The sequence below is a fragment of the Anabrus simplex genome, chromosome 1 (assembly GCF_040414725.1).
Source record: "Anabrus simplex isolate iqAnaSimp1 chromosome 1, ASM4041472v1, whole genome shotgun sequence".
Classification (NCBI taxonomy): Eukaryota; Metazoa; Arthropoda; class Insecta; order Orthoptera; family Tettigoniidae; genus Anabrus; species Anabrus simplex.
In genome coordinates, this window is record NC_090265.1 from 1,629,661,646 (window position 1) to 1,629,688,355 (window position 26,710).

General features: G+C 39.1%; 1 protein-coding gene across 1 annotated transcript in view; it reads left to right on the plus strand.

Moving 5' to 3' along the window:
- Nucleotides 1-25,249, plus strand: part of Syx18 (syntaxin 18) — a 61,499-nt gene extending 36,250 nt beyond the window's left edge. Inside the window, exon 2 of the mRNA XM_067154103.2 lies at nucleotides 23,868-25,249. Within this exon, the coding sequence (XP_067010204.1) occupies nucleotides 23,882-24,865 (984 nt within the window). The 5' untranslated portion in view covers nucleotides 23,868-23,881 and the 3' untranslated portion in view covers nucleotides 24,866-25,249. The remainder of the gene's footprint in view (nucleotides 1-23,867) is intronic.
- The last annotated feature ends 1,461 nt before the right edge of the window (nucleotides 25,250-26,710 follow it).

The following is a 26,710-nucleotide window of genomic DNA, read 5'->3' on the forward strand; positions in this document are numbered from 1 at the left end:
GGGCCATGACTCAGAATATGTCCAAGATGCCCACTCCTATTCCATAGCAACTGGTATCCCGACTCTCAGGACCACTTACTAGGCCACTCAGCCGTTGCCCATGGTTCACGAACTAGGACGTGACTACAGTAACCCACAAACATGAACCCTGTTTTAGGACATTCGACAAAAAAATGTACTTAATTAAGGCTGATGATGACTCCAAGTAGGGTCGAAACTAGTCCCTAATGACTCATTGTAATGTAAATATATGTATTGCAAATAATATAAAGTACTGAATTGGTGGAATAAACAATTTTTATGAAATTAAATTATATGTAGGTTATCTGAATTTGAAAAACATATGTCACAGTTCCATGATAGCTACTACCAACAGTGCTGCCAACCAGAAGGATGTGCTCTCCGAGCTCGGCTCGGAGTTTCAAGACTTCTGAGATTCTATCTTCGCAGAGCTCTACGACGACATCAAAAGAAATATCAAAGAAATTGAAAATCCAAATTTCTAGACATGAGGAACAGATTGATAAGGCATTCCAGTAGAGTAGGCGAAACTGCCTCCTACTCCATGGAGTGAGTGAAAGCCCGGATGAGAATATGTATGAGAAGGCTCTGGCAACCATAAAAAAAGACAGGCTCTGTATAGAATTCAGTATGGACAATGTAGATCAGTGCCACAGAGTAGGTCGCAAGCACAGGTCTACTGCTGATGTTGTAGCTGCCCGTAATAGGCCTATTATTATAAAGATTTTGAGATATCATGAACTCATCACAGATTCCTTGACCGCCACCAGAAAGGACATGCTCAACAAAGCAAGGGAATACTTCAGAATGTGGAACATCTACACCCAGGGCGGTTGAATAATTGTGCTTATAGCTGACGACAAAAGGAATCAACTCAACACCCTTGCAGAACTGAATGCTCTTATCTGGCGGTGCGATGAGAACAAATGTTAAGACATTGCCAAACTATCGGTAAACATTTTTATGTGTATTAATTTTAAGTGTGTGAGTGAGATGATGTGTTTGTGTGAATCAGCTGGCTGTCACATGAACTGGGAAATCCGGGTAAGCCTCATGGTATTTACTCTCTCTTTATGGCTGAGCTAGGAATGTCAAAGCCTTTCTGTCCTTCGAATAATGACCTGCGCCCGGACAGTAATAGTCCACCTCTTCCCTTCCCAACTGACCCTGCACCCTCACCTTCGCCACACCTCTCTGTCCTAACTGCATGTTCTTCTAGTAGAATATTAGATAATGAATTCAAGGCTTTTTCACAGGTGCTATGTTGTGCCCATATAAATAGCAAGTCCGTTTTAGCTCACCTAGAAGAACTGAAAAATATTTTTGAAGGGAGTGAAATACATGTTGTCGCTGTAAGCAAAAGTTGGTTCAGAAAATCCATCTCTTCTAGCATGGTAATACTGGAGGGATACTGTATTCATTGTCATGACCGGGATCATCAGCGGGGCGAAGGGATGGCTTTGTTTTGTAGGAGAGGTTTAAAGAGCAAGATAATGCGTACTTCTGCTTCAACCAGAAACCACGAATCCTGAATTTATGTTTGTAGAGATTGTTATTAACACAGTGATATACAGGCCACCTAAGGCAGAAGCAGGAAGCATGGGAGAACTAGAAGGCAGTCTAATGAGACTTAAACCACATTACAAATACATACTTCTGCAGATGTACTTTCAGCTCTTTCTAAAACCCTAGAAAAACTAGTACAACTGGTACAAGATTTGTGTTACCTCTACTACAGTGGTAACACCAAACAAGGCACAAACACAGTTAAAAGGTAAGGTAAGAGTACAATACACAATATAAGAAAACACTACACACTTGGAAAAACAATAACTAGCCTTCACGCGGATCTCCAACAAAACAAGTACGTAACTATCAGTAGGGCCAACTAGTGAACGACAAAACGGGAAGATGGAAGGGCTGGGAACCTACCAAAGGCATGGACATGGCTTAGATAGCGGATTCCGAAATGAAGCACCGTGATCCTTAGTTTTAAAAATATTATTTACAAGATAATTCTACATATGCATTCCAAGTTATGAGCTATAAGTTCAGTGATATACATAGGTTGTTCGTAGCAGTGTAAATTCAAATTACAAATCAACTGTACATCTAGTTACAATGCAGTAGTACAATGCAATTTACAGGTTATCCAAAATCTAGCGTACCTAAAGTGATACCGAACTATCAGAGGCAAACCCCAAGGGACATACTATTAAACTACAATATACATATTTTAGTGAAACAAAACGGGAATGCCTCGGAAACGAACAGGTGAGTCTAGCTGAGAAACTAAGGCGTCATAAATAACTAATTTGGTGAATCTAGGCAAGGTTAGGGCAGACTCCTGTATGAAAACCAAATCGGAACATTAAGGAAATTTTAGCAGGAACGGAATTCAAGAGTGCTTACCCGAGGAGTGTGCCATCCCGAAAACCGGAGGGACGTCATCCAGACAGGCTGCTCGCAGACAGATAAACCGAGACCGACAGAAATCAGGATACAGAATCTATTCGAACACTACCTCGCTCACTATATATAGGAATTACTGGCCTTGGAGGCAACCAATCAGCGTGCACATGTTCCCTATCGCCACCTAGACTCACCAATCACAACCTTACTTTCAATCGAGAACTTAGACTAACATTCTAGAATACGCATGATCGCGAAAGTTGTATTTTTCCAGAATAAACAGAACACACTTTCTAGAACACATACCAACAAAGTAATACACCCAGTACAAAAGTTATGTAACTTTCTAGATCTTTCCAGGAACTATAGACAGAATTCTACTATTTACAAATGCCTATGTTACAACATTATACAGTACAGGTTAGGTCATTAAATTATCTTACGCTCTACAACTAACAGTACAGGTTAGGTCATGATAAATAAAACATTATATGATACTTCGCCAATAAAGTCTTAAAAAAATTACATTCCACTCACCTACATAGTTCACTTGTAACAATTTGGAAAAGTATTAACTGTTTTAAAAAAGGGCACAGCACAGCGACAGCTCTAGTTAGAATTATTGATATCAGAAAAGCCATGGAAGACAGGAAATTGACACATCTAATTCTCCTAGACTTCAGCAGTGAATTATCTATTAACTTCATTATCCGTATTGATGATTCCATTGATTGCAAATATAAAGATAGGAACTTTCCACCTAATCAATACATTTATTTGTTATAAGGTACTTAAAATATTTTTACATAACAATACCAGTTTTGACCCTTTGTATAGTGATGGGCAACGCTCTCGCTCGAGGCTCTCGAGAATGACGTCACAGATCTCGAGAATCTCGAGACCAATTCTCCTGCATTGCGAGCTGTGCGTCGTCCCAGTAACTACGAGTGTAAGCTTGATAGTTATCATTAGCAGTTTTTATATGGAAACGTGTGTGACGATAAATTTTGTCAAAAGCCTAGGAAAGCACTGCATGTTGAACTATGAGCTCCTTAATACCATTAACGAAAGTGAAGACAGAATGCCAGTATCTTATACTGTTCACGAGTTATTTCAAGTGAACTTCTTATCTGAATAACTGGTATAATGTGTTAATAACTGTTATTAAGGTGTAAACCTACCTGGATGCCTCACAATCGTCGGCAGGGCACCTTCTTGTGATTCAGACCGGGCCAGAGGTGTTCTGTGACTTCTGTGACTATTCTTCCTCATGTGTTTTTAAGTGTCGGACCATCCCAGTTTTTCTGCAGACATATTTTACTTCTTTTGAATAAAAAAATACAGCGGGCTGTGCTATGTGGCATCTCTTCAAAATAACCGACATCCACGACTTACGTTGCATTTGGGACATCGTCTTCAAGTTGTCGCGTACAACTAGACACAATTACACATTGCACTGTCATATACCGCAGTACCTAATTATTATTATTAATAACAAATGCATCGCAAATGGGACATATCCCGGTGGCAATTGTCACTAACAGTAGTGTAATAATAACCAGCACAGTGATGTAGGCAAGTTTTCCTTCGTAACCAGGACCCTAAGGGATTGGAATAAATTACCTGCAGCAGTCTTTGATAGATTCTCTTCGGGTATCAAATCCTTTAAGATGATGATTAATGCTAGTGTAAAGTGAAAAAATTAAAAGCTGTAAATGACGGACACTGAATTTGTAATTTTCTTTTGGATTTAGAATGTTAAACTAGTAGTATTTCTTCTAATATTTTCTCTTCATGAAATTGCTTGTTGTTGTAGTTGTTGGGTAGTTATGTTTTAACTTTAATATCACTTGTAGTGTTAAGCTAGTAGTACATTCAACCTATAGTATTGTAAGCCATAGTGTTAAGTAATGGAAATACTTAAGCTGATGCTGGATTTAGAAAGTTAAACTCGTAGTATTTCTTGTCATATTTTCTTTCGTTGTTGTTGTCGTTATAGTTGTAGGGTAATGATGGTTTAACTTCACTTTATTATCACTTGTAATGTTAAGCTAGTAGAAAGCTCAACCTGTAGTATTGTAAGCGGTAATGTTAAGCATTGGAAATACTGAATTTGTGTATGATGATGCTGGATTTAGAATGTTAAATTAGTAGTACTTCTTGTAATATTTCCTTTTCATGGAATTGCTTGTTGTACTCTAGTTGTTGTTGGGTAATTATGCTAACTTTACATATGACGCGAATACTCTATAATAATCTATAATACTCATTGTAAGGAATTATTTCCTTCGTCACCAAAATATCGGTAAACACAAGCAGTGGTCATAATATGATATTGAATGTGGGGTCTGATAACAATGTACACCTACCTGTCAAAAGAATTGGAGCAAACTGAAGCATTTTAGATTACACATTCCACTCCTTCATAATGGTGGCTGTATATGCAGCAAGGTGCATCTTGCCTCGTTTCGAGTTCGAATACTGCACGCCTCTAGTATCCAGGTACGTGTACCTACAGTAGCCGTCAGGTTCTGTACTTAAACCACTCATTTGTGTACCTACCAGTGCATACAATGCCAGAATGCGTATCCTTTATAATTATGTTATACTGCGTTAAAATATACCTCTGTAGAAATGAACGCCCTAGTCGCTTGTTAATACGTATTTACGAAATGGAGAAGGCCCGTGGTTGGTTATTCGCATACTCAGCACAAACAATGTTCAACTCCTACACCTGTAGGCCTAACGACACGCTGCTCGCCGCACAATGCGGGGACAACGCTCTCGAGATCTCTCGAAATTTCTCGCGAGAAATTGTGCCTGCGCTAGTCTTGAGAAATCTCGAGAGCTAGTTTCAGAATGCCCATCACTACCTTTGTATGGGTCATATTACTCAGTATGTTGGAAGAATTCTATATCAGTATGGATCAGTATGCTAACCCAAATTTTAATCTGTACAAAATAACGGAAAAGGAAAACATCCTTTTTGAGGCCCGCCATCCCTGCCTTAAGAACATTTACTTACAGAGAGTCAATAAACAAAAACACACAAGCGAGCCTTCGAAAGACATGCCCCCTCCTACCCCAACCCTTCCCCAAGCCCTCTCCTTTGCCCCACCACCTCTCCCCTCCAGTGCTACAACAGCTAGTCCCCGTCGTACACGAAGCAGTGTACGGCGTGCTCCCGACAAGCACACAAATGACAGGCCAAGACAGCAAGTAAGAAACAGGCATACTCGGCTTTTTATAACACATCCTATAGACATTCTCTAACAGTAAAACTCCTTCCTTTCTTTCTTCTAACTAGATTATCTGACACAGTCCAACAGAACGCAGTTATGAAGATGGAAACATTTGCACCTTAGTTAATGGGACAACAATCCCAACAACATGACCCTGAGCCGCATAAGTAGATTAAAAATTTATTGTTCAAAACACACGACTCCCGCCTGTCTCATCGCAAAAGTTCATCAAGATATATGATTATTTATTATCAAACCTCCTATTGAAGCTGATTTTATAAAATACAGCACCTTTTAACTCAGCATTAAGACGTTTTTTAATTTTAATATAATGTCAACATTGTAACACTGCAATTGAATGAATGAGTATATGATTGAACATCAAGATCATTGTCATAATGAACTGGTGAACATTTTAGACTTTCAAACTACTCTTTCAAGCATATTTTATTACTACAACACATCATTGTAATTTAGCATTAGTCATTCGTAATTAGCATAAGTAACGCTTTAATATTGTATATTGTTTTTATTAAGACAAAGGTTCCTCAGCAGCTGAAGATGACCCATACATAGGGTCGAAACCAGTACTGTTATATAAAAATATTTTAAGTACTTTATAACAAATAAATATATTGATTAGGTGGAAAGTTCCTATCTTTATATTTGTGATTCAGCAGTGCATTCGACACTGTTAATATTGACATTTTATTAGCTAAGTTGCAAGGACTGCAGTAAAACATCAGACTGGAAGAATAAATTTACAGACGTTCAGCAGGGTTCCGTACTTGAACCTCTGCTATTTATTCATTATATTAATGGTAGTGCTAATCATTTACATAACAGTACCCACTACCTCTATGCAGACGATGTAAAAAACTATAGCCATTTCAAAATACAAGATACTGATACCGCCATTCAGAAAATGAATACCAATATAAGCCTAATCAACTACTATGCCAGTGTAAATTTTCTCTTAATCCAGTTGAGATGCAAGCTATAATTATAGGACAGGCAAGAACTATAGCCTTACTAAAAGAAAGACCTCCACCCCCACTCAAGATCAACAGAGTGGCTATACCTTTACAAAATTCTATGAAAAGCTTTGGGGTCATTACAAATGAAACCTTAGACTGGAATGAACAAGTAACTGATACTTGCAGGAAAGTATACGCTTTGCTTCACCCACTCAGATTTCATCAGTCACTTCTTCCACACTATGAAAATAAGATTAATTCAGACACTTGTGTTACCCTTATTCGATTATTGTGATGTATTAGTTGACACTACCGAGGACCGAGCTCGATAGCTGCAGTCGCTTAAGTGCGGCCAGTATCCAGTATTCGGGAGATAGTAGGTTCGAATCCCACTGTCGGCAGCCCTGAAAATGGTTTTCCGTGGCTTCCCATTTTCACACCAGGCAAATGCTGGGGCTGTACCTTAACTAAGGCCACGGCCGCTTCCTTCCCACTCCTAGCCCTTTCCTGTCCCATCATCGCCATAAGACCTATCTGTGTTGGTGCAACGTAAAGCAACTAGCAAAAAAAAAAAAAAAAGACTCTACCGAGGAACAAACAAAAAAATTGCAGAAAGCAATGAACTCTTGCATCCGCGTTATTTTTGCGTTAAAGTATACCATAAATGTCACCCCCCCTATTACGAGATGCTCAGCTGGTTAATGATAAAGCAAATGAGATATTTACACATTGTTGCACTCATCTTCCAACTGTAGTATCTTACCTCAGATCTCAGCTACCTCTCCTCCATTCCTTAGCATTTCACTTGATCTAACTCCTCTCTTACCATACCCGTTCATTCCAAGTGTCAGGTTATGGAATTCTCTCCCGCTGTGATTTAGGAACTACACGCCATTAGCCACTTTTAGAAGATCTTGCCAGGCTTTTCTACTAAGTGTGTAGCATGGGTGAATGTGAGAATGAATGATGTAGTACTTAAGTATTTACATAAATTCATAAGTTACTAGTATTAAGATACACTAAGTCATGTAGAGCATTAATTTCCTAACTCTAGAACCAATGGTGTATATTATGTTATAACTTACTTCTTTGTTTTTTTAATATTGTTAGAATCATCATTACCCACTGTCATCTAGATGCACACTAAATGTTGTCATTATGTTATCATATAACCCCCCACCTTTTTTTTTTTTCCCACATCAGATTGTGTAAGGTGCTCTCCCCCATTACAATCATCATCAATATTGTCATAATCATAATATTACATTGTTAAGATAAGACAATATAACCTTTAACATAGAATGTGGTCAAGTATAAGAGAGGGCCAAGAGCTTTAACTTCGCCACTTATAAATAAATAAATAAATAAATAAATAAATAAATAAATAAATAAATAAATAAATAAATAAATAAATAAATAAATAAATAAATAAATAAATAAAATAAATAAATCAAATTTGGTAACTTGTGTATGAGGGCTAGTCTTGCGAACCATTCAACTGATTTCAGAATTTTTAAATTTATTTAAATTTTTTTGCGATTTGTTTTACGTCGCACCAACACAGATAGGTCTTATGGTTACGATAGGACAGAAAAGGGCTAGGAATGGGAAGGAAGCGCCTGCATTTATCATTAGAAATGTATTTCTTCAAGATGGCTACAGGCTATATACAGTATACACTCATGAGCATATGAATTAGAGATACCTGGCTAGTAATGTGTGGTGCACCCTTTTGCCTTAATGACAGCGGCGATACGGCATGTATGGCATGGACTCCACAAGACACTGGAAATGTTGGGTAGCCATACTGATCCATAATCACTGCACAGCTGCTCATAATCTATGAAGATTCATCAGAGCAGGGTAAAGAGCACGCAGATTCTTCTCGACAGCATCCCAGATGTGCTCAATGGGATTGGGATTGGGGCTCCTTGGGGGGGGGGGCTAGGCAAGCATCTTCACATCCATGGAGTGCTGATCAAACCAGTCAGCCTCAATTTGAGAGCAATAGACTGGAGCATTGTTTTGCTGAAGGTGAATAAAAGGGTGAATATATCTGCCAGCAGGTTCCTGTAAGGGATGTGAGGGATGTTGTCAGATGTATCAGGGTTCCCATTTCATCCCATGTGAACAGTTCTCATACAAGGATACCACCATAGGCCTGAACTGTACCCTGTTGGCAAGAGGGATCCATTGCCTCATATGGTTGATGGCATATTTGTACTTTGCCACAGTGTTTATCAACTGGTACCTCAACTTGTCTGTTCAGGCAACCTTTTGCCAAGTTTCGAGCAACCAGTGGCGGTGTTTCTTTGCCCATGTCAGTAGTCATGCCTTGTGACTGATGTTGAGCAGCAGTAGCCTCGTGAGACGCTTGCTTCTGCAGCCAATGGCAAAGAGATGGTTCTGGATGGTATATCTGCTCTCACGTCATCGTTGTCCGTAGTTGAATTAACGAGTGATTGCTGCACTGAGCCTGTCTATCCACTCTTAACTATCCGAGCTAACTGATTGTAACTCATTATCAATGTGTCATACATCATGACAGTATTCTGGTGGTGTTAGTGGTTTTGCCTGAGTCCACAATACATACAGTACGCTCTTAACAGTGTGGCGTTTGGAAAGTTCAGTGACTGGACGATTTCAGAAATGGAATAGCTCATACATCCAGCGTCGATTAATTGGCTGATGCACTGAGGTCTTGTGTCTTATCCACCTTGAAATCAACTGTTACTTGTACAGCCCGTACAAGTTCTGATAACCTCGCTGTTACATACCATGCTCTCCTAATATATTCACCGGGCCAAGAACTATGCCATTTCTCCACTACGGCAGCTATCTCTAATTCAGTTGCTCATGAGAGTAATTCTGTTATCTTTCAAGGGGAGCAGGTAGATTTGAATTAAGTAGAGGAAGTGAGGAAACATTGTGCATCTGGGACCCTTAAAAATGAATACGCTGCCTGAACTGTTAGTCTTATTAAAGAATGGAGTCCACCAAGTCCATTTAGATTTTGGTTTTCTACAAAAATATTTATATGGAATTTCTTACCACTAGCAATTTTTCAGGGATTATACTTGTTTTGATGTATGATTTATCTTATAAATACCAAATGATGGATAAACAATTTAGTCTTGTCAATAAATGAACATGCTTACAAAATTAATGAATTACTTTCTTTAACAAGGTCCATTATGCTTTATTATGTGGCTATCCTCCCCTGTTTATTTAGCGTAGGGCTTTACAGATACAATACATACGTACACAATTTTAGAAAACAAACTATATCTTTATGTCTTTATGTCTAGGTTGTTTATATATGTCTCTGGAAGCACATGAGCAAAATCACTGATGTTGCCATTGTACTTTATTTATGGACACTTGGTGATGTGCTGGATGGTCAGCTTTGAGGTACCACAATTGCAGCTCGGTGTGAAGGTTCTTTTCCATTTATAGTGGAAATCTGTGCAGTTACCATGGCCCAATTGTATCCTGTTGAGAGTAGACCAGGTTTTCCGAGGAAGCTCAAATCCTGGTTGCAGTGATGAACCAAGGCATGGCAGAGTTGACTCAGGCCTAGTATCTTGTCTTCCTTGCCATCCATTCTTTAGTTATATTGGTATTTCAATTCTATTGCAGCTCTTCTTGATTTTGAGACCGTAGACGATTCAGATGGATGTCAGTGATGTTGCCATACATTGGTAATTGAGGGTTATTAATTACTCTCATGAAGTCCCTGAGGAGAGCGTTTTTACATTGAAGATCTGGTGGAGAGATATGGCTGAGGATAGGTAGACGCATTGTGGTGTTGATCTGCGTACCTGTTAGGTTGATGTGAGGACTATTCAACCAAACAGGAGGACAGTACTTGGCAGCCGAAAACACAAGTTGCAAAGCTGTGCGTCAAAGTAAAGTTGCCGTTAAACCCCCAAGTTGTACCACATAATTTTTGGATTACATTGTTGCAAGTTCTTACTTTGGATTGGATGTTACAAAGGTGTTGTCTAAAGGAGAGTGTTCTATCTAAGGTGACACCTAGGTATTAGGGAATCTGTTGTCACAATAATTGATTTTGAATATACACCTGCATTTGTTTATTAGCCATCTTGCTGTTCAGATGGAAGCAACACACTTCTGTTTTGTTGGCATTAGGTGTAAGTCTCCACAACTTAAAGTATTGTATGAATTTTTTAAGGTCATCCATTAGGATCATCTCGGATTTCTTGAATGTTGTATCTCCAGTAGCAGGCACCGTATCATCAACATAACCAAATTTACTTGAAAGTGTGGCAGGCATATCTGAGATATATATAAGCTAAATAAGATTGGAGCAATAACAAATCCTTGAGGAAGTCCATTATTTAATGATCTTTTGGTGCTCACAGTATTCCTCATATGTACTTGGAAAAATCTTATGACAGCATGTTATTCAAAAGCCAGCCAGTAATTTTACATGGTATAACTTCCAGAAACTTGAAGAGTAGGCCATCCTTCCAGACTGTCTCTTAGGCTGCTGTCAGATCAATAAAAGCCACTGATGTCTTCTGGTTTCTTTGATAGCCTGCTTTTATGTAAATTGTAAGAGACATTATTTGGTCTGTAGTGCTTCTGTGTGGTTTGAATCCTGCCTGCTCCACTGTGATTTTCTTGAGTATCTCTTGGCAAAATCAGTAGAGGAGGATCCTTTCTAGTAATTTATGTCACACAAAGCAGGACGTTGCCTTTCTTCAAGATGGCTATAATATTTGCTTTTTTGTAATAACTTTGGTAGTACCCACTCTTTAGGATTTTTGTGGAGTTGGGCAACCATACTCTGATCTATCCCCACAATGAATGATAAATTCCAGGTGAATACCATCCACACCTGGTGCTTTGCCTGGTTTGATATCAGCAATTGCAGCAGTTATCTTATTTGCTGTAAAAGTTGTGGAGTACTGCGATGTATCTGGGACACTATCTTTCAGAATTTTCAGATTCTTCTGTACGCTTTTTCTGATTTTTTAAATCCTGGCTACTTTTAAAAGTCATGACTGTGAGACTCAATTTTGTGTGGGTGAATTTCTGAACTCATTCGTGTAATGGGCTTACCATCCCCCAGCTTTCTCAGAAGGGACCGAGCTTCTTGGCTGGATTTTCTAAAGTCAAGAGCTTTAACTTTCAAAATCCACTTTTGTCTTCTTGCAGAAGTTAATCTGCAATTTCGTGATCACCACAATCAATGAATTGTTGATAAAGATTATCTTTCTTCATTCCATCCAGGGATATACTCTTTACTGAAGCCCCTAGGGATGTACTATTTTGCTGTAGATATCACAGCTCCCACGAATCAATCATATCTTGTACTTGTCGAAGGAATCCTTGGCAAACACTTGTCGAGGTCTTCTGTAGTGGCAAACCAGTTAGCTTTATTGAAAATCCAGTGCGGTCATGAGGTAGTTGAAACTAGAGGAATCTGGATGCCAAGCTCGTACAAGACTGGCCAGTGTCGACTATGAGGAAAGTCAATGAGCACTTTCCGGATGATTGGTAAGGATTTATCATCTTGGTTTCTAGACACGAAGCATAGTTCAGGGCAGTATAATTTCCATGCTGCAGATCTAAAAGATCCTTAATTGAAAACCTGGAAAAGGTCATAACTTTCTATCAAACTCATTAGCGCCTCTCCATTGTCATCGTTGGTTCTATAATTCCATTCCTGGTGATGACTATTGAAGTCTCCTACTTGGTGTGGATGCACATCTTGATTTTCTTTTTTTGCTAGTGGCTTTACATTGCACCGACACAGACAGGTCTTATGGCAACGATGGGACAGGAAAGGCCTAGGAGTCGGAAAGAAGTGGCTGTGGCCTTAATTAAGGTACAGCCCCAGCATTTGCCAGGTGTGAAAAGGGGAAACCACAGAAAACCATATTCAGGGCTGCCGGCAGTGGGATTTGAACCCATTATCCCCCAGATGCAAGCTCACAGCCACGTGCCTCTAACCGCACAGCCAACTCGCCCAGTGGACGCACGTCTAAAACTTGATTAGGCCACTTGACATTGGGTGTTTTATAGATATTTGAGACTCCAGTGTCACCTATTCGATTAACAACAGTGTAAATATCCTCGCTTATACTAGAAGAGACAAGTTAAGCATGGTCTGTGGTGGAGCACGTAGGTGGCATTACCATATGCTTGATGATAGGTAGCTCCCAGAAGATCATATCCTGAAATCTTTCCTCTAGTCCTCAACTGCTGATCATCTGCAGCACGAGTTTCTTGGATAATTACTAACTTCATAAGAAAGTAGCAGTTTCGACAGCACTTCACTTTTGGATCAGCTAATGCCTTCTATATTAAATTGACAAATACGGACAGTAGATCCCAATCTTCTAGTAGTAATATTTTGGCCCTGAAAAGGGCCTTTGGATGATGATTGTATCTTGACCAGGAGAGAAATATGTCTGGTCGCCTGTTCGCTGTTGCTCGCATTCATCATCCGGAGATAATGTGTAGGGTACTTCAAGGTTAAACCTATGGACGTGAACAACAATGGACCCCCCCCCCTGTGAACCATGTGACCTTGCCACGGTGGGGAAGCCTGTGTGTCCCAATGACGCAGGTAGCCGAGTCATAGGTGTAACCATATCAAATGGGTATTTGTCGAGAGACATACAGAATTGTTCATCAAAAGTGGGGATAGCCGTCTTTCAGAATTTGCAAGGGCAGCAGTCTAGATGATTGACTGATATGGCCTTGTAATAATATTTAACATGGCTTAGCTATGTTGATACTGCTATATGGCTTAAAGGAGCGGGAAACTACAGCCGTAACTAACTCCCCAATGACATGCCTCACTCTGTATGTATGATTTACTGATGATAGCTTTCTTCCGGATAAAATATTTTGGAGTTAAAATACTCCCACATTTGGATCTCTGGGTGGGGACAACATGAGAGAGGGCAGTCATCAGGAAGATGAATACCAACATTCTGCGAGTTGGAGGATTGAAAATTAGAAGTTCTGAATATTTGTGGTAGGTTAGAGAATCTGAAAGGGGAAATGGATAGATTAGATATACTGAAGTTTGTACAAGTGAAGTACATTTGCAGAAAGAGCAAGATTTTTAGTCAGGCATCTACAGAATTATCAACACAGAATCAAACAGGGGAAATGCAGGAGTTAGTTCAATAATGCATAAGAAAATAGGGCTGCAAGTAAGCTAATATGAGGCGTCCTTTTTAAGTAAAGGCCGTTTTGTGGTAGACACTAGTGGTTTGTGCGCATGTTAACGTCGCAACAAACGTGTGCGTCGTGTGCCGACATGCCTCAGGAACAACGGTGCTCAATTGCAACTCTGTTGCTAACCTGTACGGTTCTGTTCTGTGCTTGCTCAAATGTTCAAGATTACAGGCTCGCCCGCCCCGTTGTTTCTGAAAACCTAAACTTTAGGAAACTGTGCTCCTGTTGGGTCCCTAAACCCTAACGAAGGGCCACAAAAACATAAGATTTGAGTGTATGGTGACATTCTTGACTCGTTAAGCTGAAGAAGGTGACGACGTGTTGAGTCAGATCGTAACGGGAGATGAAACATGGATTTTTCATATTGTGCCCAAATCGACAGAGCATGGAATGGAGACACACACATTCGCCTGTAAAGGTGAAGGCCAAACAGACTCTGTCCCTGCACAAGATCATAGTTATCAGAGCAGGCGGCAAGTTTCTGTGAAGAGGGTGTTCAAAACTTAGTTGTAAGGTATAATAAGTCTTTAAACAAACTTGGTACCATTTTAAACACATACCAGCCCTCCTGCCAGTCTTAAATTTCTAGCAGTTCTGGGAATCAAACCCGGGCCACCGAGGATAGCAGCTAATTGTGCTAAACGTTGTGCTACCAAGGCAGACACCAGCATAGTGAACAGATTATTGTTGTCAAGATAGACACCAAGCCCATGCCCACCACAATAGCACAGGTCTATATGGTATTAGTTCAGCGAGTGGTGATGAAATCAATAGAATGTATGAAGAGATAGATTTAATGTAACATGTAAAAGATGATGAGAATCTAATTTTGATTGGGAGACTGGAATGCAGTGGCAGACTAAGGAAGAGAAGGTAATATAGTAGGAGAATTTGGACTGGTGACAAAGGAATGAAAGAGGAAGTTGGCTGGTCAACGTTATCACCACTATTTTTATCTTCAGTGCACCTCTCGAGTTCCTCCAAAAACTCCTCTAGACTCTCTTCGAGATTTCCTGTCTGATGTTCATACACTTGGTAAAATCTTGCACTCCACCATCTAAGCTAAGTCTGATTTTCACGATTCTGTCATTTACCTGGTAGACCTTCTCTATGTACTGTACCAGGTCCTCCCTCACAATAAAACAATCTATTGTTGCAGTTTGCACCTCCACTCCCAAACAACTGAATCCCCATCCTCACTCCCTTATGTCCCTTTTCTTTCCACTTGGTTCCAAACAATGCAATGTCCTTTTCCATGTATTCTTTTAGTTCTTCAGTCTTGCCATTAACACATTGCTGTTCGGCCCATCTGACGTGTAACTGGCCCATGTGGCCAGAAGGTTTTGGCAGAGGCATGGAGTTGTTGCAGGGTATCATTCAAATTATTGCAATTCCTAAACCTGTAATGAGAATGCACTGAAACTTATCATATCTTCCCACTGACCTTTTTAGTAGTTCTTCAAGGTGTGGTACCTCTTGAAACATGCTCCTCTGTGCAGTGGCACCTCACAGAACTTGCAGTTGAAGCTTGTTCGCTCCTCAGCTTTGCGGCACAAATTCTACAGGGTCTCGGGGGAATTTTCTTCACACCTGTACTCACGATTTTGTCCATGATACGTTTCCTCATATCTCCTGAAAGTTTGCCTGGGGGGTCTTGCCTTGGTGCTCTTTTAGTTGGAGGTCCAGTTGGTTGTTCCTGAGTGTCAGGGTCAGTTTGTGGGGTAGCACTGTCACTCAACCATTCCTTATCAACAGCGTGCAGGTACACTGTACGGCATTTTTAGCTGTGGATTTACCTCTCTAAACACTCTAAATGAATTAAATAAATCACAGTTTAGAAGGTACGTGACAGATCTCTCTGTCCACTTCACTGTCTTCCTAAGCATTGGACAGTAAGAGAGGTACTGATCTGCACGATCTACTCCCTTCATGAACTGGTTATAAACAACAACGGATTCCAGCTCCTCAATTGGTTTTCCAGATCTGTCATCTTTACCAGCTGATGAATGTATTATTGTTGTCATTCACACATCTTGCTTGTCCTTCCATACCCGAACAAGTACATCCTTCTTTCTCTAAAATTCCGTCTTTCTCGTTTTTCAGTTTTACAGATTTTAGACTCTGAGCAAAGCCCCTATTCAACCTAATTGTTCCACATACTCAAGTACCATGCTTCAGGAGCACCTCAGCAATATGGACACTATTGTAATAATTGTCCATATACACATGATATGCCTTTGCTGGCAAGATGTAGTGTTTACAGTGCGCTATGTTTTCTGGTATGGGCTAGAATAAAATTGTTACTTTCATTGACCTGTCTCAGTCTTTTCCTTGGCTTTGGCAATATGAACGTGGCTGAGGTATGAGTGATGCTAGTAATGCCATTCCTTATGCAGCCAGTCTCTGCTCCGAATGGTGTAAAAATGTCGCTCATAGGGTCGGTTGGTGCAGGCATTTCAGTGGGCTTGGCAGACTGATGTGCAATAGCAACTTCTGGCTCAGTGAGGAAAGCAATGGGAAACTGCCTCACTCCCCTAGTACGCCTTTTCAGTGACACCTAGGCCATCTGCAGCTAATGGTGAACCTGTTGAGGATCCAACCAGCCTACAAAAAACAATATGTATATGAGTTTCCACCTTATCAATACAAATTTATTTTACATTAAGCAAGTAAATATAGTCAAGACTAGTTTCGACCCCTAGGGGGTCATCCTCAGTTGACAAGCGTTAAAAATGTATTGTTTACAAAAACATCACATTTAGTGGTAAAAGCTTAAATTAATTTGAACCGATCATTAATGTTGGTATGTCTGGTACATGATTGACTAGTGTGCATCATCCATGAAGACACATATTTTGCTACTACCATCCAATTTTTAGGTTATATAATGTGGAATATACATGCATTTATGCAACTCAACAGTGGCAAATTTAACAATGTACATTTAAAGTTGGTTCATAAATTACACATTGGCTATTGATTAGGACGTTGGTTTGAACACTTTTGACTAGAATGTCAATGTAACACCTTGCTGGCATATATCTTAGATGCTAAAATCAGTTTGTAAAATCTGTTACTCTTGATTGAGTCTTAGTATAAAGTTAAAATTTTAAATGAAAGCTATTTGCTTGGTATAGGCATTAAATAATGCTGTTAAATGGACGTAGTGGTAAGAGCTTAAATTGATTTAAACCGATCATTAATGTTGGTTTGTCTGGTACATGATTGACTAGTGTGCATGATCCATGAAAACACATTATTTTACATGCTACCACCATCCAATTTTTAGGTTATACAATGTGGAATATACACACATTTGTGCAACTCAATAGTGGCAAGTTTAACTATGTACATTTAAAGTTGGTTCACAAATTACACAAATTGGCTATTGGTTAGGACATTGGTTTGAACACTTTTGACTAGAATATCGATGCAACACCTTACTGGCATATATCTAAGATGCTAAAATCAGTTTGTAAAGCCTGTTACTCTTGATTGAGTCTTAGTATAAGGTTAAAATTTTAAATGAAAACTATTTACTTAGCATAGGCATTAAATAATGCTGTCAAAATGGACATCTAGTTAAAACAGTGGTATATGTATGTCATATATGCCTGGTTAAAAACACATTACATTAATGTTATTGATATATGGTGCAACATGTACATTGTTTTTGGAACAAATGGGGTTGACGAATTTTTTCATAACAGTCTTAGATATAGTGTTCTAATAAAATAGATGCGTAAAAATATTTGTATGTACAAAACAGTTAGCATTTAAATAATCCGCTGTAGATCGGGTAATGCTTAGATATATATCTGGAGATATATTAGGCAGCTACTAATGTTGGAGTTATTAGAAATATTAATGGAGCATGTTTTCCATCCGTATGTCGTGATGTTTCTGGCTGGTGACATTTGTCAGAATGTGTTGAAATTATGCGTCTTGATGCACGTTGATTTTATCGTGCAAAGAGCTCAAAGAGCTACAAAGAACGCACGGTTCCAACACCTTACATACTGTACCTTGTTTTTACAACATATACGCTTCCACGATAAAATCAACGTGCATCAAGACGCATAATTTCAACACATTCTGACAAATGTCACCAGCCAGAAACATCACGACATACGGATGGAAAACATGCTCCATTAATATTTCTAATAACTCCAACATTAGTAGCTGCCTAATATATCTCCAGATATATATCTAAGCATTACCCGATCTACAGCGGATTATTTAAATGCTAACTGTTTTGTACATACAAATATTTTTACGCATCTATTTTATTAGAACACTATATCTAAGACTGTTATGAAAAATTCGTCAACCCCATTTGTTCCAAAAACAATGTACATGTTGCACCATATATCAATAACATTAATGTAATGTGTTTTTAACCAGGCATATATGACATACATATACCACTGTTTTAACTAGATGTCCATTTTGACAGCATTATTTAATGCCTATGCTAAGTAAATAGTTTTCATTTAAAATTTTAACCTTATACTAAGACTCAATCAAGAGTAACAGGCTTTACAAACTGATTTTAGCATCTTAGATATATGCCAGTAAGGTGTTGCATCGATATTCTAGTCAAAAGTGTTCAAACCAATGTCCTAACCAATAGCCAATTTGTGTAATTTGTGAACCAACTTTAAATGTACATAGTTAAACTTGCCACTATTGAGTTGCACAAATGTGTGTATATTCCACATTGTATAACCTAAAAATTGGATGGTGGTAGCATGTAAAATAATGTGTTTTCATGGATCATGCACACTAGTCAATCATGTACCAGACAAACCAACATTAATGATCGGTTTAAATCAATTTAAGCTCTTACCACTACGTCCATTTAACAGCATTATTTAATGCCTATACCAAGCAAATAGCTTTCATTTAAAATTTTAACTTTATACTAAGACTCAATCAAGAGTAACAGATTTTACAAACTGATTTTAGCATCTAAGATATATGCCAGCAAGGTGTTACATTGACATTCTAGTCAAAAGTGTTCAAACCAACGTCCTAATCAATAGCCAATGTGTAATTTATGAACCAACTTTAAATGTACATTGTTAAATTTGCCACTGTTGAGTTGCATAAATGCATGTATATTCCACATTATATAACCTAAAAATTGGATGGTAGTAGCAAAATATGTGTCTTCATGGATGATGCACACTAGTCAATCATGTACCAGACATACCAACATTAATGATCGGTTCAAATTAATTTAAGCTTTTACCACTAAATGTGATGTTTTTGTAAACAATACATTTTTAACGCTTGTCAACTGAGGATGACCCCCTAGGGGTCGAAACTAGTCTTGACTATATTTACTTGCTTAATGTAAAATAAATTTGTATTGATAAGGTGGAAACTCATATACATATTGTTTTTTGTAAGTAATATCTATCAATACGGAAATGAAACTTATAAACAACAGATCCAACCAGCCTTCGGGTTGAATACCCAACATACATACACATGATGCCAGAAATTGAGACTAGTTCCCATCACGGACTATATAGTATCTCCAATTTTTCCCCTTGCCCGGAATATATTTCAAATTTGCAAATATACCCACTGACTGATTCACACAACATTCAGACAAGAAGGCCATATTTTACCAGTTTTGCTGGATTATATGTTCGAAAGGAAGGTCGCCCTCTCCAAGGAATCATACCCTCATCAAGTGACAGCTGCTGTTTAGGTTTATAAACCGTCTGAAATTTCTGTAGCAAGTAATTTAGAACATACTTGATTTTGTATAATCTACTGGAATTTTCTGGTTGCTCTTCATTGTTACTAAAATGCCATACTTGCCATATTTGTCTAAATCTATTCCTACTTATCGTCTTGGAAAATATTGGTATCTCAGTCAGGGGATCTGTGGTTCAGTAATCATTAATTGAGTCGTTATGTACTTGTCCCATTAAAAGTAACAGTCCCAAGAACTTGTGAGTTCATTCACAGTTATATCTGTCCACTTTAAAGTTTTTGGTGAAATTTTGTATTTCGATTCATTCTGGTAATGATATCTGTTTGATTCCTCTACCATATACTCCAACAAATCATCACCAGTGAACAACTTGACAACACAACCTATATTTTCCGGTTCACTCGGCAAAATTTTAACGACAGGCGTCCCCGAGAAAGGCTCCAAAACTGGTATAATATCCTGTTCAGACCACTCACTGCCAGAAATAGGGAGAATATTATCAACAGTACTTACATCTAGATCATCTTAGCTATCTGAAGCAACAGGTTGTTGTTCTGGCTGCTTGCATGGTGCAGTAAACGTGTCATTCACAGCATCACTTCCACTTAAATGCACGACACTAGCACTAGAATTATCATTAAACAATTCATCTTCACTCTCCCTGCAATCACTGGGAACATCTAAATTATCAGCGTAAAATTCACGTATAATATCACCAGGAGTCAATCCACTGTTTACCGATGCTGCTATTTTTGTTTACTAGCATTGTTGGATACATACGAGATATTCGAAGGTGAAAACAAATGCCATTGATGCTCTGAAATGAGGCAAACCCGTACTAAAAGAAGCGTAATTTTCTACCTTTTAGGTACATCAACAATAATCTGCAAGTAGTTCCCCACTAACCATTAAATGGGATTAGAAGATAGAGCTGCACCAACATGTATTCATATGTGATTGGCTTCAGAGCACCGTGCTTGAAAACACGTATCGCTACGTGAGCAGACAGCATTCTGACAGATATTTATGGTTGCAATCTTCCTTGCTGGTTGCTCACTTTTCACAGTTCTCCCAGGACAAGAACCCCAAGAACTGCACTTCACTTTTGAGGGATGCCCTAACTGTTTCCAAGGTCTCGACTAAGACTACGATATATTACTACTAATTGCTTACACACTACACAGACACCATGACCATAACTTACACTACACAGTACACCAGTTTATGCTCTCTCTGCACAGTCACACTGGTTGTTCACTCTGATAATTACAAACTAAATCAAACACATTACACACTCTTCTACTACTGTCACCTGTACTCTTAAGTCAGTTCCACAGTTATTCTCGCAGTACGCTATCACAACCACCTAGTTCACAGCTTGTGCACAATAGAGTCTCAAAATCCTGTATGTTGTACACTGACCGTACATCCATGACAGTCTTAGTTTACAGAAACTGGACACAAGAGACTCTTCTCCTTGACCACAGGCAGAACTGCACTTGTTTCACTGCACTGCTCATTTTCACACAGAGACTGACACAGACAGACAGCACTCCTCAACTCAGACTGAGCCATACTCGCTGTTAGCACACACAGAGCACTGAGAGCACTCAGCTGTTACTGTCCACTGACTAACCTAGTGCTTCAATGCAGCACTCCTCTACTCAAACTGTACTGCTTGAGCTTGCCCAGCCCACCTTAAATAGGGAGGTGAGCTCCTCCAGATACTTCATCTTCATAAAAGGAGAATTCTCCAGAGTCCTTGATTCCAAATGATCTGGGTTCAACTCCTAGTTCTTTCGCTCACCATTGGAAGGCCTTTATTGAGATAACTGAGTTGTGGCAGAGAAGTCCTAGTTCTTTCTCTCATCATTGGAAGGCCTTTATTGAGATAACTGAGTTGTGGCAGAGAAGTCTGGTCTTGCGTGCCTGTTCCTTCCTGATTGGGTTGCTGTGCATTGAACGGCAGGGTTGTAACTCGGTGATGTCACTCAGGGCTGGGGCCAGGCTAACTTGCTCCTCCCAAGGCCTTACAATATATATATTTTTTCTTGCTATTTGTTTTACGTCGCACCAACACAGGTAGTTCTTATGGCAACAATGGGATAGGAAAGGCCTAGGGATGGGAAGGAAGCGGCCATGACTTCAATTAAGCATTTGCCTGATGTGAAAATGGGAAACCACGGAAAACCATCTTCAAGGCTGCCGACAGTGGGATTCGAACCCACTATATCCCGGATGCAAGCTCACAGCTGCACGCTCCTAACCGCATGGCCAACTTGCCCGGTCCTTACAATATAATGGTGGACACTGTCACTATATGTATGATTAGGGTGATCAGGCATTATTTCCTCATTATTTCCTGAAATTGAGCTCTGGGTATCAGAAAACAATCTTTAGATTGGATAATAAATAGTATTTATTTATTAGGCTGTTAGTGTTTTTATAACCACTTCGTGACATAGGCAGCCTAATTGATATCAAATCCAAATGTCTGCACACGATAACTAAGGCGTACCATTATTATTATTATTATTATTATTATTATTATTATTATTATTATTATTATTATTATTATTATAACTACTACTACTATTATTACCACAAAATTTACTCACCTATAACACTCCACTTATTATTTTAATAAGGATTGGATAAAAAATCAAAAATGTCTTTCAAGTGTCCAGGCAGCAAGTGCAACATTTCTGTTCATTGGTAAAACCCACGCTTCTTCACCAGCCGTGTACTGGCCATGGTTACTCTCTCCCCTACCCTACATTTTTCAATGCCCTTCCAGCTTCTAAGCTCCGTGTCTCTCACAGTAGCTTGTGGTGCTAATTAGGGAGTGTCCAGGAATGAAAATAAGCAAGAGAAGAAGGTTTATGGCATCCTTCGAGTTGAATGTGTTATAATACGCTCCACAAAATGGACAGGGAGAGATGAGTTGTAAATGCAAAGTGCAGCCATGTACGATTCATTCGTTACTGGCAGAGACAAATTACTAGGAACAGAAAAGGCCAACTAATTCCTTCCGCATCATCAGGAAAGGAAAATATGAAAATGTGGACATACAAGTTCTGAAGTTGGTTAGGGAAGCAAGAGACAATGGCAGTGCTGCAAATCACTAAATGATACAGTTTAAAGTGCGTGAAATTGCACAAAGTCTTGGTACTAAAGCGTGTAGAGGTTGGTCAGAACACTTTATGTACTGGAATGGACTAAGTTTGAGGAGAAGGACATCACTGTGCCAGTGGCTTCCTTTCAGATTATACCGACAAAGTGATCATATTTCATCGTTGTTGCAAGACTTAGGACATTACAACGCTGCAATGGCGAGTTGGCCGTGCGCGTAGAGGCGCGCGGCTGTGAGCTTGCATCCGGGAGATAGTAGGTTCGAATCCCACTATCGGCAGCCCTGAAGATGGTTTTCCGTGGTTTCCCATTTTCACACCAGGCAAATGCTGGGGCTGTACCTTAATTAAGGCCACGGCCGCTTCCTTCCAACTCCTAGGCCTTTCCTCTCCCATCGTCGCCATAAGACCTATCTGTGTCGGTGCGACGTAAAGCCCCTAGCAAAAAAAAAAAAAAAAAAAAACAACGCTGCACATCGTTGAACTCCACACATGCGGTTGTGGCATGGGTTTAGTCAAGTGACAGGAGGGGGCTGATAAAAGAAAACTATTTACAGTTACTATATAGTTTGCAGGTGCTCTTCAGCATGAGTTTTCCCACTTCACGCAGCTTTTACTCGCTAGTTTGGTTGACCGTACAGCACTCTGGTGCATTGAATTCCTGCTCTCACTGACGGCTTATCAAACCAGGGGTGTCTTCCCCAGAGCAGTTCACTCTACAACATACAGGAATCCATATCACTGAGTACAAGGTTATCTTACTGACTCACTCCTGAAAAACTAACTGTTCCCCAGCTTAGTTTTTTAAATAGGCCAGCAGAAGATTCTAGACAAGGCATCTCGCAGTTTCTGCTTCCAGATCATTCTGGGTGTTTCTCCATTACTAGCCACTTCCAGCATCTTCAAAGAGAGCCAACTTCCCCTTCCCATGCCTCAACAATTAGCCAGGGCTGTTGTTCTGCTTGTAGTTGGCCATGCCCACATTGTTAGATCCCCACCAGCCCATACCCCCTTGACCCTCATTGTCACATTATTATAGAATAGATGACAACCTTCCACTTAAATCTTTTCCAGACTTTTTTACATTAGTAAAACTATGTTCTAAACATATCTAATATGTTTTTTGTTTCAGGGTACCTGTTAATTATGGATATCACCTCATTGTTCAGAGCTTGTGTGAAGACTATTAGGACACGTAATAAAGCATTTGGTGTTTCCGGTGATGTTGATAAAAGCAGAATTCTAGGAACTCGACATCAGAAAAGTGATTTTGTTATAAAAGCTAAAGAAGTCGTGGGGCAAATAACTCGTCTGAGAGATTTCTTATTAGAGCATAGGAAAGCCTATTTGAATTTTGCTAGTCATTTGCCAGATATGCCCCAGATGTCTGATATTGAACGGGATAAAATAGACTCTGGTGCCCAGCGTATAATGAATACATGCTCACATTTGATTCAAGATTTCAAGAGAGAATCTCATCACTTTGATGGTTCACCTCAATTAATAGAACATCAACAGGCTGTGCTAGAATTAGTAGAAAATTATTTAAAAGCTGTGTGTAAGATATACTCAGAACAGAGAGCGATTCGAGTCAAGAGAGCAATCGAATTCAAGAAAATTTCTCGGCTAGACAGTATGTCTGGTAAGCAACCCCTTGGCAATTCGTTATCTCCTTACAAAATATTGAACGGCTCCATAAATGACATGAAAGCAGATAATATGGGTAGTGGTGATAGTCCTAAGAAAGTTTCTTGTAATAATAGTGAAACAGAATCGTCATTTCTGACAGACGATGATCAACTTTCAGCTGAAGAATTGCAAATGTTTGAATCAGAAAATGCTCAGTTGTATAATGAACTAAATAACTTAACTGAGGAAGTGAAACAAATTGAAAGCAAAGTGGTTCGCATAGCTGAATTGCAAGAAATATTTACAGAGAAAGTTTTACAACAAGACATTGACATTGATAGGATAGTGACCACTGTTGTAGGATCTACTGAAAATGTTAAGGATGCAAATGAGCAAATACGTCAAGCTATACAAAGAAATGCAGGACTTAGGGTGTGGATTTTGTTTTTTTTACTTGTTATGTCATTTTCATTACTTTTTCTGGACTGGTATAATGAGTAACTTTGGCTGCTTCATCCCCAATTTGTATATAAAATAGAATCACTAATGTTTAATATTTTTAATATAAGTTATAGACCTGTTGATTGAGTGAATGTATAATGGGATTCTATCTTTTATCGTGTGTCTAAAACTGAGATCGTGCCAAGACCATATCTGTAAATAGATCCATACAGTAACCTTTACTGTGTTCATATGTTGATAGCAGTTACAATAACAAGTAAACATTGAATGTGTCAATAACATTGTCTATCAATTAGCATTAGCTTCCTACTAGGTTGGTCCCAGTTTGATTCCCTGCTTTGCTTCAAATTTAACTCATTGTACATTGGCATATTTGTAAAATGTTAACTGCTTTAAACTGAGCAATTTAGCCATATTTTGAAGCTTTATAACTTCACTTTTTGAGCTAAATGAATTATTCTTTTTTACTGCATTTGAACTATAATTATCTCTCTCAGCCCTCAACTCATTTAGTTCTTTTATTTTTATCATTGAAGTATGAAAGGGGCTGATACATTTATCATGTTTTTGAACTTTTTTCATTTATTTCAAATCATGCATGAAATTAATTGTTTACGTATTCACATCTAAAATTGTTACATTATTATTAATCTGCTATCTGAAAGACAAAATATGACTGGCAAAGATAGTCCCCATTTTTTTACAGTACAATTAAGAAAATGTTGACTGTGTGATAAAATTTGAAACATTTGGGTAAGCAGAGAGACGTATTGCTCTTATTATCATCATCAGCAGCAGCAGCATGATACTAGTGATTCATTGGTTCTTTTCCTTGAAGGGGCAATACTCTCTAATGATGATTGTTACATCTTTTGGAATACTTCCAAGCTTACCTGTCTTACCAGACTTCACTTCATAATTGAGCAGGCTGGACAAAGGCTGCCAGTGTTCAAACAACCTGGATAAGCATCTGCCCATTGAAAGCCAACAGGTGCACACATGCGCTTACCTTTCTTACAAGACTTCATTTCATAATTAAGCAGGCTGCACAAAGGCTGCCACTGTTCAAACAACCTGGATAAGCATCTGCCCATTGAAAGCCAACAGGTGCACACATGCTTTAAAATTTGCCTTGTCTCAACATTGTACAGTTCCTGAAATTGTTCCAGTTTCTAGTTCCTCTCCAAAGGAGAAAACCTATAAGGAACGTTCTCAACCAACAAATGTTGACTTGTAGTTTAAGTGTTCAAGATATTGATGACCATTTCTCTTCTGTCTGTTCTTATCCCAATAATTGCGTACAGGAGGAGTTTCCTGACTGCATGAATGATGCGCAGCGGATAACACTCGATGAATCTTATGAGACAACCAAAAGCAAGGAAGAGGTAATTTATGCGACAAGAAAAATAGCAATGACGTAGGTTTTCGTGGCTCATTGTATTAATGCAAATAAATAAGTGAATACTGGATTAAAGCCACTATATAACAGCGAGCTTTCAGCCAAATTGCATTGGCCTTCATCAGGGCATGTTAAGTTCTGCTTCCGACAGTGAGCAAAGAAATTCAAAGAAACGTGGAAGTCATGACCGTACTATCCACGGCCTACCCCACTAATTGGACTCAAGGATCGTCGTGCTGTGATTCACCGCCCTCTGTTGATGGTTTAGCGAGTGCATCCTGCTGTTCCATGGTGGTGTTATGCATGTATTTCTGCAGTAGAGGTCTCCATGTATTTGATAACTTGAAGCCGTCTTCCCTATTGATGTATTTTGGGCGCAGCTCTATCTCTGTGGGTTCCCTTTCCAGTCGAGCATAGAAGTCTTTTACGGGCACAAATACCTTTGCCTGGTCATAGAGGATTTCATGCTCTGTACTGTAGAAATG